General features: G+C 44.0%; 1 protein-coding gene across 1 annotated transcript in view; it reads left to right on the top strand.

The window, feature by feature from the left end:
• Positions 1–4,056: 4,056 nt before the first annotated feature.
• Positions 4,057–22,163, top strand: part of LOC134965386 (nicotinamide N-methyltransferase-like) — an 88,307-nt gene continuing 70,200 nt past the window's right edge. The window contains exons 1-3 of the mRNA XM_063941850.1: positions 4,057–4,207; positions 5,686–5,893; positions 21,182–21,598. Coding sequence (XP_063797920.1) covers positions 4,057–4,207; positions 5,686–5,893; positions 21,182–21,598 — 776 coding nt within the window. The remainder of the gene's footprint in view (positions 4,208–5,685; positions 5,894–21,181; positions 21,599–22,163) is intronic.

Below are 22,163 nucleotides of genomic sequence, written 5' to 3'. Positions count from 1 at the left end.
TTTGAGAGAGGTGCTGAGTGTGTGGTTTGATAGAAAGAGAGGAGTCAAGGATTACTCCAAGAAAACATACTTAGGGGCTAGAGAAGATAGTAGTGCCATCAATGGATAATGAAATTGTGGGAGGTGAGATAGTGTGAGAGGGTGGGATGATGATCAATGCAGTCTTAGATATGTTAAGTTTAAGAAAGTGGTGGAACAACCAGGAAGATGAGATCTCACTAGATGAGATTTTGAAAGATCTCACTTAGAATGGCTGTTCTGAGTGAGACCTTTCACAATCTCGTCCAGTGCGTACACTAAATGTCGTTAACAACCTCCTCCCTTGTCTGAACATGTACAGATGCAGCATGGACGTCGTTCCCCAGGGCTGCCCCCATGCCATCACTGCCTGTCCTGGCCGCATCGGCAAGTGTGTATGCACTTGCCGATGACGCCCCTTCTGCTGGGTCCTGGCCATCACCAATATCAGCCTCAGCACGGATCGGCTAGTGTGTACTAGCCTATAGCACAGAGACAATTGGATACACGAGTGAGGAGAGCAGGGTAGAGGTCAAGGGAGGAGAAGTAAACCTGAGTATCATCAGCATTTAGATGCTATAATAAGTCAAAAGAGGTCATTAGCTCATCTAAAGAGGATGTATAGAGAAAGAAAAGGAGAGGACCTAGAACAGACCCTTAGGGGACACCTATAGTTAATTCAAGTGGTGGGGAGGAGGAGCCATGAGAGAAGACAGAGAAGGTATGGTCACAGAGGAAGGAGGATAGCCAGGAGAGGCCAGTATCATGCAGACCAAGGGTGTGAAGGATTTGCAGAAGGAACGGGGGTCCACAGCGTCAAAAGTAGCATAGAGGTCAAGGAGAATAAGCAGAGAGTAGTGGCCCTTGAATTTAGCAGAAAGGAGGACACTGTAGACTTTCTTGAGGGCATTTTCAGTGGATTGGAGAGGATGGAAGCAAGACTGGAATGGGTCATGCAGTGAGAGGGAAGAAAGAAAGGCAGTAAGGTGGTTGTAAACAATACTTTCAAGGCATTTAGAGGCAAAAGGGAGGAGAGAGATGGGTCTATAGTTGGAGAGAGTGTGTGGATCAAGGGTAAGTTTTTTAATAATAGGGGACAAGAGTGCATGCTTGAAGGCAAAGAGGACAGTGCCAAATGAGATGGGAACAGGCAGAGGAAGTGGAGGAGGCATGTGGGGATAGGGTCAAGTGGGGAGGTAGAGGGGGGATGAATGGATAAGAGCCATGACTTCCTCCCTATATACATGGGAGAAAGATGTCAGAGTTGGTAAGAGGGATGGGCATGAATGTTAAGGGAGAGGAGGTTGCTGATTGCTGATGGTTTGGTTGGATGTGATGTCCTGACATATGGAATCAATTTTGGAAGTGAAGTAAGTGGCAAAGTCAAGAGCAGAGATTGAGGAGGGGAGACAAGGTGAGGGAGGGCAGAGGAAGGAGTTGAGGGTGTCAAAGAGGTGCCAGGGCTTGGAAGACTGGCAGGAGATGAGGTTCTTGGAATATGAATGTTTAGCAAGGCAAAGTGCAGCACTGAAGGATGATAGCATAAGTTTCAAATAGAGGAAGTCTGCCTTAGAGCGTGACTTCCTCCACTGTCCCTCAGCAGTACATGAGCATTTTTGCGGCTATCTGGAGCATTTGGTTTGCCATGATTCAGGTGTTGATCTGTGAAGGTGAACGGTGGAGCGACTGAGTTAAGAGCAGAAGTAAGTGAAGCCTTGTATAGGAAGTGACATGTTCAGGGAATGAGAGAGACAGTATAGGAGAGAGAAGGGAGTCAAGCAGGGAGGATAGGGAAGTGGTGTTGATAGCCTCAATGTCACTTATTTTTCACTGTTTTATCACTTGTTTAGGCTTAATACATCTACCCCTATATTAGCAACCAACAGTTGATTATTGGTTTTCTCATTCAGACTCTCCTTTAACCCATGAATCATTATTAACTTCTGCTGAGGAACTTGAAGCCATGGAGGAATTTAGAGGACCTTCATAGACACCAACAATTTCTGAACCCTCCACAGATCCATGATTTAAATGCAAAAGGAATTTCCCATTGTACCCCCAAAACAAACATCAGTTCAGAAGTGAGTATATTAATTTAATTTTTACATAAATAATATTATAATAAATAGAACTAAGAGATCTAGAGCATTTAAGATTCACAATCTTAATGAGGAGAACAGAAAGCCCTTAATTAATATCAAAGAATGGCCTGATGTTGTGATAAAACCTTCAGATCAAGGGTGCAATGTTGTATTATGGCCCACAGACCTATATCTCAAGGAAGCCTAACATCAATTAGAGGACAAACTGTGTTACCGACATATTACCTTTAACACCACTGAAAATTTCTCCGTCCTCTATAATCAGATCATCAATAAGGTCAAAGCATTCTGCATTATAACAAAACCTGATAATGTATTTCACCATGTGACCAACCACCAGGATACCCATGTTTTACTTCCTGCTAAAGATGTATGAATATCTCACAGGCACACCAGGTGGGACAATTTTATCTGCATACGGGGACTTTCCAAGCAGGTGAGCATCCTTGTGGATAACATTTCAGGCATCATGTAACCATCTTACCCTTTTATGCCCAGGATACTGCAGACTTTCTCAAGAGGATAAACAACCTCATATTGAACAAAGATCACATGCTAGCCAGTATAGACATCAAATCCCTCTACACTATCAGCATTCATCTACAGGGTATGGAAGCCATCAATTATTTTCAGGATAGAGAAAAGACATCGGATTTCCATTAGTTAATTCTTGATCTACCGGAATTCATACTAAACAGGAATTATTTTGTTTTCAATAACAATATTTTCCTCCAAACTAGGGAATTGTATGCTCACACACTTATGCAAATCTGATCATATGGTGGTAGGAATATGTTTATGTTTTCCGTGATGCAAATGATGAATTTACTACACTTATACCAGTGTGGATTCATTACATCAATGACATTTTACCGATTTGGAATGGAACAGAATAGAAATGTCATGACTTAATGATGAAGCTCAACAGGAAATTCACCTAAGCCATTCATTTTCTAGACCTTTTACTCAATATTTATGAAGAGGGCAATCTCTTTTCTCACCTATATAGGAAGCCAACTGCAACAACAGCCTTCTTCACTACAAAACACATCACTTTCCACCACCAATACAAAATGTCCTGAAGGGTGAGCTTATAAGATTATGGAGAAATTGCTCCAATGATCTCACCTTTAAAATGCAAAGCAAGGACTTAGCTAAGATATTATGCAAGAGGGGGTACCATAGTATACTGTTCAAAAAGCCCAATACATGGTTGCCAAAAGAATAATGGACTCACTTATCTTCACTCATAAGAAGAGACTGCTGAGAAACAAAATTAAGCTTTATTAATAACTACTATAACAAGTGGCAAGGTGGGAAGGACTATGATTATCATCATTGTAATTCTTAGGTATTATTGTTATTATTTTATTTGAATATGCACTTTCTCTTTTTTATCTTTCTTTCTATTTCTACTTTTTTCATCTTACTTCTCTTTTTCCCTTTTCTTCTTTTTGTATTCCCCACCTGCTTCCTTTCTCTCTCTCACAATTATATCCTGGCATACTATGTATCTATTATTATTATTATTATTATTATTATTATTATTATATTTTCACTGTTCAAACTTTTTTTTTTTTTTTCAAACAAATGACTATGACTTTGAATTTAAATTCCACAATGGCAGGTCAAATATCTGTATACAGTATGTGTTTGCACTAGAAATATTTTAATTAAATTGCTTAAATATTTTACAATATTTAAATATAAATTGAAAAAAATTAGTATGATGATTTATTTTGCTTTAGGAGATGATAACACTGTCACCTGCATTCCCATGACAGCTCCTAAGGCTGATAAACAATTATATGATAACACTGATATCCTGGTTACTTATGAATATAAATGACTTGATCCTAGAGTATATAAACAGAATTCCTGAGCCAGTAAATTAATAGATGTGAGCGTCAGACAGCCTGTGACACAGTAATACAAGATGGATTCCAGCGCCCATAAATTTTATCCTGTACACGGCATTGATGCTAGAGAACATCTGGAAACATATTTATCTAGAAAATCAGACATGGTCTTTAGAGACGATTCAATTAAATTTCCAATGGAATGTTTACACCGTGCATTCAGTGAGGGTATGTATACTATACTGACAGTTTGTATACTATATTGACCAACTTATCTTAGTGTGAGTAATGGAGTAGGGACTGTTGTGCATGACAAATATATTCTCTGTACAGCTCTGTATAAAATGCTTGGACTATATAAATAAATTGTAGTAATGATACTTTATCATGGATCTAAAATTATATATTTCTATGCAGTTTTAAAGTCAAGGATTACTTTTTTGATTTGCTAAATGCAATGCCTATGACTCTTTCTTTGATGACGGAACATGACTGTGTACAGTACATACTGAGTGCCATTCAGTGTTAGGAATATGCATTACATCATTATATCTGTCACTGACATGTTGCTTTAACATACATTACTGTACTGTACAGTAAAGTAGTTATTGCGCAGGTGAATCTTGCACTATAGTATTTTATTGGACACCTCATACATGCATAACAGTTATTTTTAAAAGCAAAATCTGGTGGATGATCACTGGTATTACACTCACCAGTAATGCCAAACGCCAAATGCCAGAGTTGGATAGATGATTGAGGCTCCATCTGTATGCATTATATCATTAGATCTGCCCACTTACGTACTGTAGTTACAGTGTATTGAGTGAGGATTGAAGAACCCTGTGTAATATCACTGTCAGATGACAATGACTAGAAGGGCAAATCGAGCACTTGAAATGGCCTCAGACAAGACCAACTAAAAAGTAGGTGGGGTTGACCAGTGCCAAATCTAGGATTTTTGTCACCCAGGGCAAGGTTGCAAGTTGGCAACCCCCCCTTTTCTGACATAAAATTAATATAATTCCTCATCTCTACCACACTTTATAAAGGACAGAGTGCACTGCAAACAGAGGGGTCTTACAGTTGGGTGGGAGGATCCCTGTCAGCAATGTTACCCCCAGGTCTTAGTTGGGTGGGAGGATCCCTGGCAGCCATGGCAATCCCCGGTCTTACTCCAGTGTCACCTGTGGTGAGCTAGTTAATTGATAAGAAAGGTGTTTCACCACAGGTGATGGCAATCATACATTACTAGGAAAGTCTAGTAACAGAGCATGGAGACGGTCAGGTAGGCAAGTATGGTGCATGTTTCCTAAGAGTTTACATTATGGCATATTATAGACACTTCTGAGGTCTGTAAATGTCTGTGTGAATATGCAGGAAAAGTGGCTCCAGTTACTGGAAATACTGATCAAATAAGTACTTACCTACCTCATACTTTACAGTGTAGCAGCAGTAGGTGTGTTGTGTGGAAGTGGCTTACCTGTATCTAGGGATGTGCGGGTTCTCTCTTGTTTTGGATTACCAATAAGATTAATCTGGATAAATCCAAACTTGAAAAAAAATTGGCAAAAAAAAGAAGTAAATCTGAACCCGCACATCTCTACCTGTAACAGGACATTACAGAGTGATGCATAGTAGAGTACTGTAGATGCTACATATTACAGTATATTACACTCTGTAATCACTGGGATCTTTCCCTGCAGGTCACATTAAGGGAGACCTTTTGATTGACATCAGTCCTGGATCCTTCATCCATCATCTCTATACAGCCAGTGGATATTTCAAACACATCCTTGTGCTGAAGTGCTCTGAGCAATGTATTATGGAGGTGAACAAATGGATTAACACACGTACCGGAGCATTTGATTGGTCTCACGTAATGGAATATATTAAATGCCTAGAAGGAAACAGGTAAGAAAACATATTTTCCAAAACATCTATCAAGTATAAACCCAGTGTCAGCACACAGTACATTTTTAAATACTTTACACTGGGCCTCATTTAGCCTGGGATGAAATAAATATCTGTTGTACAGCTCATTCCGTTGGGGGTAATTCAGATCTGATAGCTGCTGTGCGTTTTTGCACTGCGGGCGATTAGATCCTAACTGCGCATGCGTATGCACCGCAATGGACATGCACATCGGACAACAATGTGGATTGTCGATCAGAGATGGGATCATGCAAAAAATCCATTTGCATGGGCGTTCGCAATGTGATTGACAGGAGGAAGCCGTTTGTGGGTGGTAACTGACTGTTTTCTGTGAGTGTTCTGGAAAACGCAGGCATTCTCAATAATTTTCAGGGAGGGTGTCTGACGTCAGCTCCAGCCCGATCAGCATGATTCAATCGCACTGGAAGAGTAAGTCCTGGGCTGCGCAGAGACTGCACACACAGAATTTTAGCAGCTCGGCGTACACATACACTCCTCCTGTAGGCAGCAACAATCTGATCGCAGGACAGCAAAAAATGTAGCCCAGCGATCAGATCTGTATGACCTCCATTGTCTCCTGTTATATGTCTTTCAACAGACTTAGGTGGTCAATCCAAGTTTTTCGATAGCTGCATTCGTTCGCTGTGCAGCGATGAGGCAAAAAAACGGCACTTCTGCGCATGCGTATGCGGCGCTGTCACGATCCGGGTATCTGGACGCCATTTCTTACCCATCAGATGCCTCCTAAGGCTGGCTCAGCGCTCCTGGACCGGATCCCATCTGTTATCCTGATGTGCATATTCCCGCATCCTCTCCTGTCTCTCTGGACGCTGTCACAGTAACGCCTTATACATCTGGCATGGCGTCTCCCGCGGCCTCCGCCGCCGTTCCTGAGCTTCTGCATTCAGAGTGGCGATTACGTCAGCCGCGGCCTCCGCTGTGTCCGCGTGGCTGGATGTGCACCTGTCAGCCTGGCGTCTCCTGTCTCCGGTGGCCAGCGCCGCCATTACTGTTTTCCAGACCACATGGATTACAAACCAAACTTCCCTCCAAGTGTCTGCATGGGCGCAGCCATCTTGGATTCTGTCATCTGATCATATTCACCAATCTGCTGTCTGTATTATTAATTTGCATAATTGCCTAGCCAATGCCTTCCTTGCTGCAGGTATAAATAGGTTGTGCCTGAGCAAGGAAGGCGTCAGTGCTTTGGTTGTCAAACCTAGTTCCAGTTTGTCTCTCTCCTGTGAATGTCTTCCAGGTTCCAGCTCCTGTCTCCAGACTTCTGCTATAGAGACCCGCACCAGCATTCCATCTGCGGTGTAGCCTGACTCTCCGATCCATTCTGGACTCACCTGTTTCCAGCTACAACATCACCTGCTTCCAGCTCAGCTTCCAGCAGTGTACAGCTTCTCTTAAAGGGCCGGTGTCCTTTCTGCAGTTTACCACTCTCCACCGGTATTATTATTTCTCCGCTCTCAAATTCTACATTTCATCTATATTGCATCGCTCTCAAGCTTTATCTATTATTTAACTGGTTCCAGCCAGTATCCACTCCGTGCCAACACCTGTCTGGTTCTAACCAGTACCCACAGCAGCATTTTATCTACAGCAGTCCAGCTTTCCCTGGAACACCAGCTGGTACGACCCTGGGCTTTCCTCATTGCTACAGTTGAGCCTGGTAAGGACTTTCCAACTTGCAGATAATAAGAACTGTCTCATACCACCAGAGCTCTGTGGCCCCTGCCACCCTGTAGTACCCAGGAACTGTATTATTATTTCTCTGCTGATTTTTATGTTTCTTTTTACTGCTACTGTGTTGCATGGAGTTTGTCATAAATAAATATCATTGACTTTTACTCAAGTTGTCGTGGTCACGCCTTCGGGCGGTTTCTCTTCATGTTACTTACATGTCCAGGGGTCTGATACAACCTCCCAGGTTCCGGTACATCTCAGCCCCTACAACTGAGGCTGCCTTCCGTCAGCTCAGGCCCTCAGTTGTGACAGGCGCAATGCGCACGCGCAATGTACTATTACAATGAACGATGTAGTTTCACACAGGGTCTAGCGAAGCATTTCAGTCTCACTGGTTGCTGCAGAGTGATTGACATGAAGTGGGCGTTTCTGGCTGGCAACTGACCATTTTCAGGGAGTGTTCGAAAAAATGCAGGCATGCTAGGAAAAACGCAGGCATGGCTGGGTGCAGTGGCGTAACTAGAAATTTTTCTCCCCCAAGCCAAAAAATTCTTCGGCGCCCCCCCCCCCCTTCATGCTCCATAATTGGGAGCAAGAAAGGGATAAATATGCGCGCGCTGAAAAAGGGGCGTGGTTTTGTTGGAGCGGGCGTGGTTTCGCATAAAGGGGCGTGGCATTGCAGGGAAAGACTACCTTATACCCCAGTTTTGCAACCTGCACGCCCATACGTTGGCCACCACAGGAAAGAAAAATAATCCTGATTCATGCCCCTTACATTATTTGTCATTTTTCCTCCTTATAGTAATGCCCAGTATACATTATGCCACATACTGCAATGGCCCTTAGACATTATGCCGCACACAATAATGCACGACACAATATGCACACACTGTAATGCCCCCGACACATTATGCCACACACCGTAATGTCTGTGACACATTATGCCACACACCGTAATGCCTGTGACACATTATGACAGGAATCGCATTGCCCGTTATACATTATGCTACACACTGCAATGCCCCTGATACATTATAGCACATACAATGTCTGTGACACATTATGACACACACCGCAATGTCCGTGATACATTATGCCACACACTGCAATGCCCGATACATTATAGCACATACAATGCCTGTGACACATTATGCCACACACTGCAATGACCTTGAGACATTATACCACAATGCCCGTGATATAGTATACCATACACCGTAATGCCTGTGACACATACCGCAATGCCCTGCCCGTTATACCCTATGCCACACATCGCAATGCCCGTTATGTATTATGCCACACTGCAATGACCCTGAGACATTATACCACATACCACAATGCCCGTGATATAGTATACCACACACCGTAATGCCTAACACATTATGACACACACCGCAATGTCCGTGATACATTATGCCACACACTGCAATGACCCTGAGACATTATACCACATATCACAATGCCCGCGATATAGTATACCATACACCGTAATGCCTGTGACACATTATGCCACACACCGCAATGTCCGTGATACATTATGCCACACACCGTAATGCCCATTACACATTAAGTCCTACAGTAAGGCTTCTAATTACTTTTCAATTACCTGCTCGTTGTCAGGGGTTTCATGCACTGGGTGTCATGCTCGTTGCCAGGGGTTTCATGCTCTTGGTTCCATGCACGGTGCCAGGGGTTTTCATGCTCAGGGTGTCATGCTCGTTGCCAGGGGTTTCATGCACTGGGTGTCATGCTCGTTGCCAGGTGTTTCATGCACTGGGTGTCATGCTCGTTGCCAGGTGTTTCATGCACTGGGTGTCATGCTCGTTGCTAGGAGGTAGTCCTTGTTGCTAGGGCTGTGCTCCCAGTGCCACATATGTCCCCAGTGCCAGATATTCCCCCACGGTGCCAGGTACTTACATGCCCCAGTGCCAAATATAGTCGTCGTCCCCATGTGCCAGGTACACATATACCCCCCCAGTGCCACATATGCCCCCAGTGCCAGATATTCCCCCCCAGTGCCACATATGCCCCCAGTGCCAGATATGCCCCCAGTGCCATATATTCCCCCCCAGTGCCAAATATGCCCCCAGTGCCATATATGCCCCCAGTGCCAGATATTCCCCCCCAGTGCCAGATATTCCCCCCGTGCCATATATGCCCCCAGTGCCAGATATTCCCCCCCAGTGCCAGATATTCCCCCCGTGCCATATATGCCCCCAGTGCCAGATATCCCCCCCAGTGCCATATATGCCCCCAGTGCCAGATATTCCCCCCCAGTGCCATATATGCCCCCAGTGCCAGATATTCCCCCCCAGTGCCATAAATGCCCCAGTGCCAGATATCCCCCCCCCAGTGCCAGATATTCCCCCCAGTGCCATATATGCCCCAGTGCCAGATATCCCCCCCAGTGCCAGATATTCCCCCCAGTGCCGTATATGCCCCAGTGCCAGATATCCCCCCCAGTGCCATATATGCCCCCAGTGCCAGATATTCACCCCAGTGCCATATATGCCGCCCGTGCCATATATGCCCCCAGTGCCAGATATCCCCCCCAGTGCCATATATGCCCCCAGTGCCAGATATTCCCCCCCAGTGCCATATAGGCCCCAGTGCCAGATATCCCTCCCCAGTGCCAGATATGCCCCCAGTGCCAGATATTCCCCCCAGTGCCAGAAATGCCCCAGTGCCAGATATTCCTCTCTCCTTCCCCGTGCCATATATGCCCCCAGTGCCAGATATTTAACCCCCCCGTCGCTTTTTGGAGGGACACGGAGGGCACAGCTCGTCTCTCCTTTGTCCCTCCTGCTGCATCATCTCCGGCGGCCGCGGGTCTAATAGGGGGAAGTGCCGGTTCGTGAGCCAATTAGAGCTCACGGACGGCACTTCCCCCTATTAGACCCGCGGCCGCCGGAGATGATGCAGCAGGAGGGACACAGGGAGGCGCGCTGTGTGCCCTCCGTGTCCCTCCAAAAAGCGACGGAGGGAAGGAGACTGCAGACTGACATGCGGACGCTCGTCCGCATGTCAGTCTGCTGTAAATCAGTGGCGCCCCCGCAGCCCCTCGCCCCCAAGCCACCGCGAGGACTGCGGGGGCAGTAGTTACGCCATTGGCTGGGTGAATGCAGTGCGTGTTTGTGACATCAAAACAGGAACTGAACAGTCTGAAGTGATCGCAAGCGCTGAGTAGGTTTTGAGCTACTCTAAAACTGCACAAAAAACTTTGTAGATGCCCTGCGATCCTTTCGCTTGCACTTCTGCTAAGCTAAAATACACTCCCAGTGGGAGGCGGCATAGCATTTGCACGGCTGCTAAAAACTGCTAGCGAGTGATCAACTCGGAATGACCACCTCAACTAATATTACTAAACCCATTACTGTTGATCTATTTCATTTGAAATAAACACCTTGCCCAAATCCTTGGGTTTCAATTTCATTCATTGCCTTAATCCACATGGATTCTTCTCTTCTCTCCTAAAGGAGAGCAATAGTTAATAATAAAAAAAAACCTTTACTGATAGACATGAAGTTGCTTTTTGCAGAATATAGACATAAATTAATTCAAATGTGTCTTATAGCACATACCTGTCGTAAGTCTCGCTGCAGTATGGGAAACCATTCTGTTGGCTGTTCGTTATTGACCTCTTGTGGTCAATGAATGAACATATTATTTAGTCAGATCAATTAAAGTACTGGCATCTACCTTTACACTTGTGATGCAGCCAGCGGTGGGCTGGTAATGGGGAAAATGTTGCAATCTGCCATCTTAGCTCCTGGGCCACCTGCAGTCACGCTCTGCTTGCACATGGCCAGCTGTGGGAGGCAGGAAGGAGATAGCTAGAGAGGATGCTCCCTGCCTGGCCGATCTGCACTATAACACAATAAGAGTAGCTGGCCAGGCAGCTCTACATCCCCTGAGCTTGTCTCTCACTGACAGTCAGTTGTGACTATGCATGTGCATTGGGCTGCTGTGTGCCACTGCTGGGTAGCTTGCCATCATTGGACAATAAGAGTTGAGCAGTCACAGGAGACTAGGCAAAAGTAGAGCAGGAAAGTTTGTTTGTACTGCTGAGGGGTGATTATTGGAGGAACCAGGGAGATTGCTGTGGACTGGGTGGGGAGAGAGAGAGACTGCTGTGGGGTGGACTCTGAGGGGTTCTGAGTAGTGTGGTGGTTGTTGAAGAATTGTAGAGCATTGAAGGTAGATGCTGTGAGGTGGACACTGAAAGGGTTAACGAGTGATGTGAGATGGACATTGTAGGGGGGTGCTGTGTGGGTTGGATAGTGAAGGGGGAGTTCTGTGATAGATGGACAGAAAAATGGTGAGGTGTACTTTGATATGAAAGGAGGGTGAGTGCCAGGTGGTGTGCATTGGAGAGGCAGGGGGACTATAAGGTAGCTATTAAAGGTGGGGAGTGCTTGGGAAGGACAGTGAAGGCTCTGGTAGGAGAGCTGTGAGTTGGATATTGAGGGGCCATGGTGCTGTGGGGTGGTTGTTAGAAGGGGCTGGGGAAGGGGGGTGCTGTAAAGTGGATAGTAGAGGAAAGGTGAGGGCTGTGAGGTGAACTTTGAAAGGGACAAGGGTGACACATGGTAGACAGTGAAGGAGAAAGTGAATGCTGTAAGGGGTCAGTGAGGGTATCTCTGAGGTGGACAGTGAGTGCTGCTGTTGGTAAAGTGAGGCCAGTGTGTGCTGTGTGGTCAGTGAGTAAACTGTGGGGGAGGGGGTCAGTGGGTGAGCTGGGAGGTCAGTGAGTGCTGCAAGGGGCTCAGTGTTATATGGAAGGAACTGACTGAGACTGAGAGCTATAGAGGGGGTAATGATAAAAAAGGGGAAAATTGAGGATATATGCAAAGAGGACTAAGGGTTCTATTTATCACCATCTTCATCCTTGGATGTGGATGTCATGTGATAAAATTGCCCAAACTAGCACTGCAATAAATGATTACATTGCAGGGATGTATCAATTATCGCATGCATGGACACAGCTTGTGAGCAATCTCTGTCCCTGCAATGACACTCCGCTGCATCATCGGGGTATTTTTAATAAAAATACCCTGATGTACTGTTGCGCATGCGCCAACCCCACTGACAGGGGCATAGAAAGATGGGAAAATGGCTGCATATCACAGGGCACACTGCTGCAGTATGTTTTCACATTTTTTTTTTTTTTTTAGTAAATTCGGCCACATCGCATTTTCCATTATAAGTATAAGAAATGTGATGTGGGTTACTAAAAAAAAGTAAATTAAAGGGCTTGGACTAGTTTTTCATGAAAATTGCTCCAAATGCCCTTTGATACATTCAGGTGATACTAAAATAATGTGAAAAGGGTGTGAAAACAGTAAACACCCCTTTTCACATCATTTACACCCCTTTTTACATTATTTTAGTAAACATAATGTTAATAAATGGACCACTAAATGAGGCAGCTATGGAGGGGACAGACAGGAAAATATGTGGCACCCCACCAAAAGAACACTTTCCCTTTTCATATTCACTGTGGAATGGCTTATTTGTACTCTTATATTTGTCTTATGTGTTGTTGTGGTATATTTATTTATTAATATCTACAAATGCATAGAGTGCCCCTCGTACATTGGTGACAGTGAACAGGAGTTTGCAGTGATGAAAGTAGGGTGGTACGGAGTACCATTAAGAAATATGGTGGTAGCAGTGGCGTCACAACGTGGGTGCGGGGGGTGCGGCCCGCACCCGGGTGTTACCCTCTGAGGGGTGACACCAAAGTGCCGGCTCCTGCTCAGTGACAGGAGCTGGATGCTGCAACCTGGCTCCTGTCACAGTGCAGAAGCCAGCACTGCAGATTCAGCAGTCTCCGGGTGAAGGCCGTATCCCCCGACCCACAATGTGCCGAAAACGGGGTCGGGACGCAAAGCCACGCCCCTTCCGCGAAGCCACGCCCCTTCCACAAAGCCGCACCCCCTTTTCACCCGCGACCGCACCAGGTGTTATAAAAGTAAGTGACGCCTCTGGGTGGTAGCATAGACTACTACCAGTCCACAGCTGGGGCATAATTTGTAAGGGTCATTTTTGTGTAAGGGACATAAAATAGTGTCAGTGGCATAACTGTGTGTAGCATAATATGTAATAGGCATTTTTACTATCAGTACCATAAGAAGAAAAGAGAAAAAATACTGCATAGTAGCACACATAGAAGATTAATTTTTTAAAACTTAACTTTTATTATCATCAATATGTAATATCTTGTGATAGTAATTCATAATTGTGTTGGATAGAGGTTAAAATTAGACTAACACAGACATACAAATATGTGCTTAAGAAATTAAAGAGTGTGATAAAGATTTAAAAAGCATTGTTCACTTGTTACTGTCTTGCTTGTGGTATTAACTGTGTCAAAATAGCTAGATTCAAAATTCAGAGTTAATTTGGACAGAATGGATATTTTATTAATCTCTATTTAAATACATATGTGGAAGTAGTCCATACCTGGACTGTCAAATGACAGTTTGAATCAATCTTTGGTCCTAATTTTCAATAGTATAAGGCTTTATTGCCTCAGAGAGAGATTAAAGTCGGAGATTTATTGAAAAAAAAATTGTCACCCAGTTAAGAGGTTCGTGTATGAAATGGTGATTGTCAATGTGGTACTACATGTATTATATATATCCAATATTAATTTATTTCATGGGGAATATATCATTCTCTCTGAGTGCCAACTGTGGTTAGGTCACCAGTATCTTATGACATGTATAACCATTCAGTCAAGGCAAAATGCATCTATTTATATGTAAATTATTTTGAGCCTTCACATTATCCATAATCCAGCATTATACAGTGTGGAAATTATGCAGTACATTTAATTGAAACAATTCCACACTAATATAATTGTGAATATAATCCCCCTTCTGATCAAAATACACTGTACATGCAGTAATATTGCCCTTACTTTCAAGACTGATATGTAGTTGTAGCAAATATGTAATGTTGATACATTTCTAAATATTCAACATTGTAGCAAATTGCTATTTATAGGCACATGTCAATTTAGCGTGATGATTCACTTATGGGTATATTCAATTTAAGTCGAAAGCTGCTGTCTGTCGAAAAGACAGCAGTTTTCAACTTTTTTAGGTCAGAAGGGGTTCCGACCTATTCAATCTATCCCCAAATTATTCGACAAGTCGAGGAATTTGACTTGTCGAAAAGCACATGGATCAGTGGAATAGCTGCCGATCCGCAAGATTGTGTTGAAAATGGTTTTGGCCCCCTTTTCGACCATCTCAATTCGACTTTAGAAAAAGTCTAAGTGAGATGTGGGAGCAGAGACCGGGAGAGCCGCGGTTAGAGTAGGAATTCTTTTCGGGTATTTCCTTTAGTTTAGCAATGTCTGGGAAAGGGGGACGAACCTCTGGCGCTACTGGATATCCAGTAGCGCCAGAGGTTTGTCCCCCTTTCCCAGACATAGCCAGATGGGGATGTCACAGCTGCCGCTAACAGCAGCGTCCACCCGGCCTCACTTGCTGGAGATGGCTGTGATGCGGGGATGGGGAGTGGATGGATGGGGAGAGGCAGAGAGACGGTGGTAGATGGGGGAGAGCTGCTGCTGTAGCACTGTTCTCCTCTGTCTGCCCATGGCTCTTCCCAGTCTCAGCTCCCGCATCTCAATTTTTGACTTTTTTAAAAGTCGAATTGAGATGACATTGAATAGCCCAGGTTGGATCCTTTCCGACAAATGAATGTCAGAATGGATCCGACTTCAATTGAATATTCTTCATAGACTGTTATCATAACTGGTTTTAGATATATAATTTAACAGATACCCAACATTAGCATATCGGGTTAATTCCACTGGAAATTAACTCTTATTAGAATAGCAGCCATGAACAAACAGTAGTGTGCAAATCATACTTGCCTACCTGACCCTCTCCATGAGGGAGAAAATGCTCTGTTCCTGGACTTTCCTGGTAATGTATGATTGCCATCACCTGTGGTGAGCTAGATAATTGATAAGAAAGGTGTTTCACCACAGGTGATGGCAATCATACATTACCCAGAAAGTCCAGGAACAGAGCATTTTCTCCCTCATGGAGAGGGTCAGGTAGGCAAGTATGGTGCAGATTACTATTTATATGCACATATTCATTCAGCTTGATGATTCACATAAGCTGTTACCATAACCAGTTTTTAATATATAATGGAACAAGTGCCTAACACAGGCATATAATGTTAATTTCACTGGTGGTAAATTTTTATCAGAGTAACTGCCATGAGTAAGCACTAATATACTGTAATTAACTCTGTCCCTAATATGCAGTGTTAAATAAATCCGTGTGATTAGCAGTGCTATATAGCTGATATTGAATTCTTAGTAGAAACACTGTGATCTATAAATGACATTGTGTTATACTAGTCTCTATTGCCAACATACAGTGTTAAATGTATCAATGTACTGTAGTTGTCACTGTTGCAAAGATTATAACGAGCTCTCAGCAAAGCAGCTGCTGTGTATGAGCAGAAGTCTGGTAAAGTTATTTCCACAGCTAACACGTGGCAATTAAATATTGACCACAGTAGTCACTACTACCCAGCTGATTTCTGGGTGACTAATATGTGCTTTATTACATATATTCCTCCAGCTCACATGCATTAGTCAACTATTAGATATAATAATCACTGATACATGGGGGTAATTCCGAGTTGATTGCAGCATCAAATTTGTTAGCAGTTGGGTAAAACCATGTGCACTGCAGGGGGGGCAGATATAACATGTGCAGAGAGATTTAGATTTGGGTGGGTTATTTTGTTTCTGTGCAGGGTAAATACTGGCTGCTTTATTTTTACACTGCAATTTAGATTTCAGATTGAACACACCACACCCACCTCTACTGCATCACCAGCACAGGGAGATACGCTGCTGTAAGTGACTAAAACTACCCCGGCACTGTGGTCTGCACTGGCAGCGACAAACATCTGCAGCTAACCAAACAGAACTAAATGCTTACCAGCGCTGTTACCTGCCCGGGGCGATGATATCCTCACCACCGGGAGAAGAGGAATGGGGGCTTGATCACAGTGGAAGGATCACTACACGTGTGCAGGCAGAGCCGGCCATAGGCATAGGCAAACTAGGCAATTGCCTAGGGCATTTGATATGCGTAGGGGCATCAGCAGCTTCTGCTGATTACAATGATATGCGGCATGCCTATATTCTGTGTGTAGCATTTCATATGCAGATACAGTCACAGTCTCACACAGTATACAGGCATGCTGCATATCATTTTAATCAGCAGAAGCTGCTTGTGCATCCTAGCCACACAGCAATGCAAATAAGATGCATTTTCATAAAAAAAAGGTGCCCGCCATTAGCATTGAGGCAAGATTTATGAGGACACATCCATATCCAAGCAGAGGCAGAGGTCACAGTGTTAGTGGCAGTGTGAGTGCTGTGTGCATGTGAGTGGGTTGGTTGTGCAGCAGTGTTCGGAATATGAGTTAGGAGCATTATGTATGTCATGTAAAAATGCATAAATAATGTGCTGGTGCTGCATATGTGTAAGGGACATAACAGTATGTGTAAAAGGGCATTAATAAAGGTTGTCATAATGTGTAAGGCATATTATGTTTATAAGGACATTAATAATGTGTCTCATATGTGTAAGGGGCATTACTCTGTGGCATAATGTGTACAAGGTGCTCTACTATGTGGCGTTGCATATAGAAAGGGCACTACTGTGTGGTCTAATGTGAATAAAGAGCACTAGGGTGTAGTGTAATGTGAATAAGGAGCAATTCAGTGTGATGTAATGTGAATAAGGGGCTCTACTGTGAGGAGTAACGTTTATAAGGTAAAGTGATACTACTGTGGGATGTAATATGAATTATGGACACTATCGCATGATCAAATGTGAATAAAGTTTCAGTACTGTGTGGTGTAATTTGAATTGGGGGTACTATTGTGTGGCCATGCCCCTTGCCTGCAAAAACACACCCCTTTTTGGGCTGAGCGCCAATGTGCAAACTGCTCCTATGTAAAATATAGGGGGTACAAACACCAAAATAAGGACTGCTATGGGTGAGGGGTGATGGTGCTGGGAAAGAGGTGCAAGGTCAGAGGCGGAACCAGCGGTGGTGCTAGGGGGCAACAGTCAAAATCTTGCCTAGGGCATCATATTGGTTAGGGCCGGCTCTGTGTGCAGGGGTAACTATTACAGCAGCCACGCTACAGTAATCTGTATCTGAACTTAGCTGGGATGCCAGCAGCCAGCATTGACTAAGCGGAACATGGGCCCTCATTCCGAGTTGTTCGCTCGGTAAAAATCTTCGCATCGCAGCGATTTTCCGCTTAATGCGCATGCGCAATGTCCGCACTGCGACTGCGCCAAGTAAATTTGCTATGCAGTTAGGAATTTTACTCACGGCTTTTTCATCGGTCTGGCGATCGTAATGTGATTGACAGGAAATGGGTGTTACTGGGCGGAAACAGGCCGTTTTATGGGCGTGTGGGAAAAAACGCTACCGTTTCCGGAAAAAACGCAGGAGTGGCCGGAGAAATGGGGGAGTGTCTGGGCGAACGCTGGGTGTGTTTGTGACGTCAAACCAGGAACGACAAGCAGTGAAATGATCGCAGATGCCGAGTAAGTCTGAAGCTACTCAGAAACTGCTACGAGGTGTGTAATCGCAATATTGCGAATACATCGTTCGCAATTTTAAGATGCTAAGATTCACTCCCAGTAGGCGGCGGCTTAGCATGAGCAAATCTGCTAAAATCGCCTTGCGAGCGAACAACTCAGAATGAGGGCCCTTGTTACCAGTAAAAGCCTGTGGATGCAGTGAGGTAATTCACTTATTTGGAAATTCTAGTGCAACAAAAATGCTACTTAGTTGCAAAAGATATTAAAGCAACAGTTTCACAGTATATTGCTACCTTAGAATAACAACACTAGGGAGCATTAAGGACCACCTGTCCATGTCCTGCAAGTCACCAAGGACACTTAATGAACAAGTCTCATGCAATTATATTTGTATTTTATTGTGTGATTTTTTTTTATTATTTTAATATGTATGTTTAAGATAAATGTACAGGTATATTTTATAATGTAAAGTTCTCCCAATGTTTGCAGCTGAGCATGCAGCCACTTTATTATGTTTATTGTAGTTTACAAGAAGCGCAGTGCTTTACCTTAAATTAATTTGTCTGAATGGAAGACACTACTAATCTTGTGGTTCATAACATACCTCAGCTGTCAAATGAGATATTCTTACTCAATTAATTTGGGCAGTGGTTTGTGAGTTTGATTGCCACCATGGGCCTTTATGGATTTTGTATGTTCTCCCCGTACTTGCATGAGTTTCCTGTGGGGGCTCCGGTTTTCTCCCACATCCCAAAAAAATACACTGCTCAAAAAAATAAAGGGAACACTTAAACAACACAATGTAACTCCAAGTCAATCACACTTCTGTGAAATCAAACTGTCCAATTAGGAACCAACACTGATTGACAATCAATTTTACATGCTGGTGTGCAAATGGAATAAACAACAGGAGGAAATTATAGGCAATTACAAGACACCCCCAATAAAGGAGTTGTTCTGCAGGTGGTGACCACTTCTCAGCTCCTATGCTTTCTGGCTGATGTTTTGGTCACTTTTGAAAGCTGGCGATGCTTTCTCTCTAGTGGTAGCATGAGACGGAGTCTACAATCCACACAAGTGGCTCAGGTAGTGCAGCTCATCCAGGATGGCACATCAATGCGAGCTGTGGCAAGAAGGTTTGCTGTGTCTGTCAGCGTAGTGTCCAGAGCATGAAGTCGCTACCAGCAGACAGGCCAGTACATCAGGAGACATGGAGGAGGCCGTAGGAGGGCAACAACCCAGCAGCAGGAACGCTACCTCCGCCTTTGTGCAAGGAGGAACAGGAGGAGCACTGCCAGAGCCCGGCAAAATGACCTCCAGCAAGCCACAAATGTACATGTGTCTACTCAATCGATCAGAAACAGACTCCATGAGGGTGGTATGAGGGCCCGACGTCCACAGGTGGGGGTTGTGCTTACAGCCCAAAACCGTGCAGGACATTTGGCATTTGCCAGAGAACACGAAGATTGGCAAATTTTCCACTGGTGCCCTGTGCTCTTCACAGATGAAAGCAGGTTCTCACTGAGCACATGTGACAGAGTCTGGAGACGCAAAGGAGAATGTTCTGCTGCTTGCAACATCCTCCAGCATGACCGGTTTGGCAGTGGGTCAGTAATGATATGGGGTGGCATTTCTTTGGGGGCCGCACAGCCCACCATGTGCTCGCCAGAGGTAGCCTGACTGCCATTAGGTACCGAGATGAGATCCTCAGACCCCTTGTGAGACCATATGCTGGTGCGGTTGACCCTGGGTTCCTCCTAATGCAAGACAATGCTAGACCTCATGTGGCTGGAGTGTGTCAGCAGTTCCTGCAAGACGAAGGCATTGATGCTATGGACTGTCCCACCCGTTCCCCAGACCTGAATCCAATTGAGCACATCTGGGACATCATGACTCGCTCCATCCACCAATGCCACATTGCACCACTTACTGTCCAGGAGTTGGCGGATGCTTTAGTCCAGGTCTGGGAGGATCCCAGTACACACTACTGAGCCTCATTTTGACTTGTTTTAAGGACATTACATCAAAGTTGGATCAGCCTGTAGTGTGTTTTTCCACTTTAATTTTGAGTGTGACTCCAAATCCAGACCTCCATGGGTTAATAAATTTGATTTCCTTTGATAATTTTTGTGTGATTTTGTTGTCAGCACATTCAACTATGTAAAGAACAAAGTATTTAATAAGAATATTTCATTCATTCAGATCTAGGATGTGTTGTTTAAGTGTTCCCTTTATTTTTTTGAGCAGTGTATATTGGTTGGTTAATTGGCTCACAACTAAAATTAACGTGTGTGTGTGTACATTGGCAGACGAGATTGGCCAAGTGCTTCTTATCTGCCGTCACATTCTATGTTTCTATGTAATGTTAGCAGGTAAGGTAAATCAGACTTGTTATTTTATAATGCATTTTATTATATTCTCGTCATTTCTCCATTCACTATGACTGTATCCAAAAATGATATTCTTCCTGAATCAGATCTATAACACATAATTAAATAAATAGGTTCTATGCATTTCCTGAGTAAAATTTAGGCAGAATTAGCAATTCCCCAATATGTGGGAAATGCCTCCTGATGCTGTTATGGTCGCCTCACAAAAGAAGGCAATTGCAAGACCAGCTTTCAGGATCCCAGCGATCACAATGCCGACACTGGAATCACAACAGGTGGTGAAATGATGCCACCAGAATACCAGTGCAACAGGCCTTTTTACCCTCTTCTCCCCTCCCCTATGGCACAGCCAATTATGATTGCCAATGAAAGATTAAAGAGGTGTCTTATTGAAAGTGTTGAATAATGCCCAATATCTACCACTTTTGAGGAACCCTTTTAGAAAATAAACAATGCCTTCCTAAATTAAATCTTCCCATCTATTCAATCTCCATATAATACTATATCCTATATCTCATGTGGTGGCATAGCTAGTCCTAGATCCCAATGAACATTATTGTGTTTGTATATTTCAGTGACCAGTGTCAGGACAAAGACATGACATTGAAGACGGCAATAACAAAGATCATGAAATGTGACATTGACAATGAGAATCTCACTGACCCGGAGGTGCTCCCACCAGCAGACTGTGTCATCAGTGCAGGGATGTTGGATTTCATCAGCAAAAACCAAGATGATTATATAAATAATTTCAGAAAATTTGTGAAGCTACTAAAACCTGAAGGATACCTGATATTGATAGGAGCTTTAAATGCAACTTATATAATGATTGGGCAGGACAAGGTGTATTTGTTCAAATATGATGAGAAATTTGCAAGAAAAGTTCTCAGTGATGAAGGGTTTGTTATTGACCACTTTGCAGTCCATAAAAAAACAGCAGATAGTGATCTTACTGACTATGAGGCATTTATATTCATTACAGCTCATAGAGAGTAATAAGGGCCTGATTCTAAATCACATGCTGCGTCGGATGCAGTTAAACATTTTCTTAATACTGCGCATGTATCTAAATCGCACTGTGTATACATCCTGATTGTGTTTGTACACAGATGAAGTAGCTTTGACATACGCACAATGAAGTGTATTTAAAATGTATTAGGTGTTCCCAGATGTGGTTTCAGAGAAGAGGGGGCCCTTATACAGGTTCTGTATGGGCCACCTCCTCTCTGGCAGTGCAGTAGACTCTGGCTTCGTGCCACAGTTTGCTCTGCATGCACAGGTCTCTGAGAACTTGGCACCTGCACCTTGTTCCAGGGGAAAATCTCTGCTGTGCAAATCACATGAGTAATGGCCACAGCGGACACTTTCCCTGTGATTTTTGCAGCTCTGCAGCCAGTGTGGGGACAGTGGAGTGATAAGTATAATTATATGGGTGCAGGGTGTGTGGTGTGTGGATTTGAAAACAGGGGGCCTGGATCACAATCACATCATTCCTGCAAAGCAATGCCCCCTTTTTGACAAGTTTCATGTCCCTTTATTGGCACAGGAGTCCCTACT

The sequence above is a fragment of the Pseudophryne corroboree genome, chromosome 10, assembly GCF_028390025.1.
Source record: "Pseudophryne corroboree isolate aPseCor3 chromosome 10, aPseCor3.hap2, whole genome shotgun sequence".
NCBI lineage: Eukaryota > Metazoa > Chordata > Amphibia > Anura > Myobatrachidae > Pseudophryne > Pseudophryne corroboree.
The sequence above is the reverse complement of the archived record's forward strand: the minus strand, read 5'-3'. Positions and strand labels throughout refer to the sequence as shown.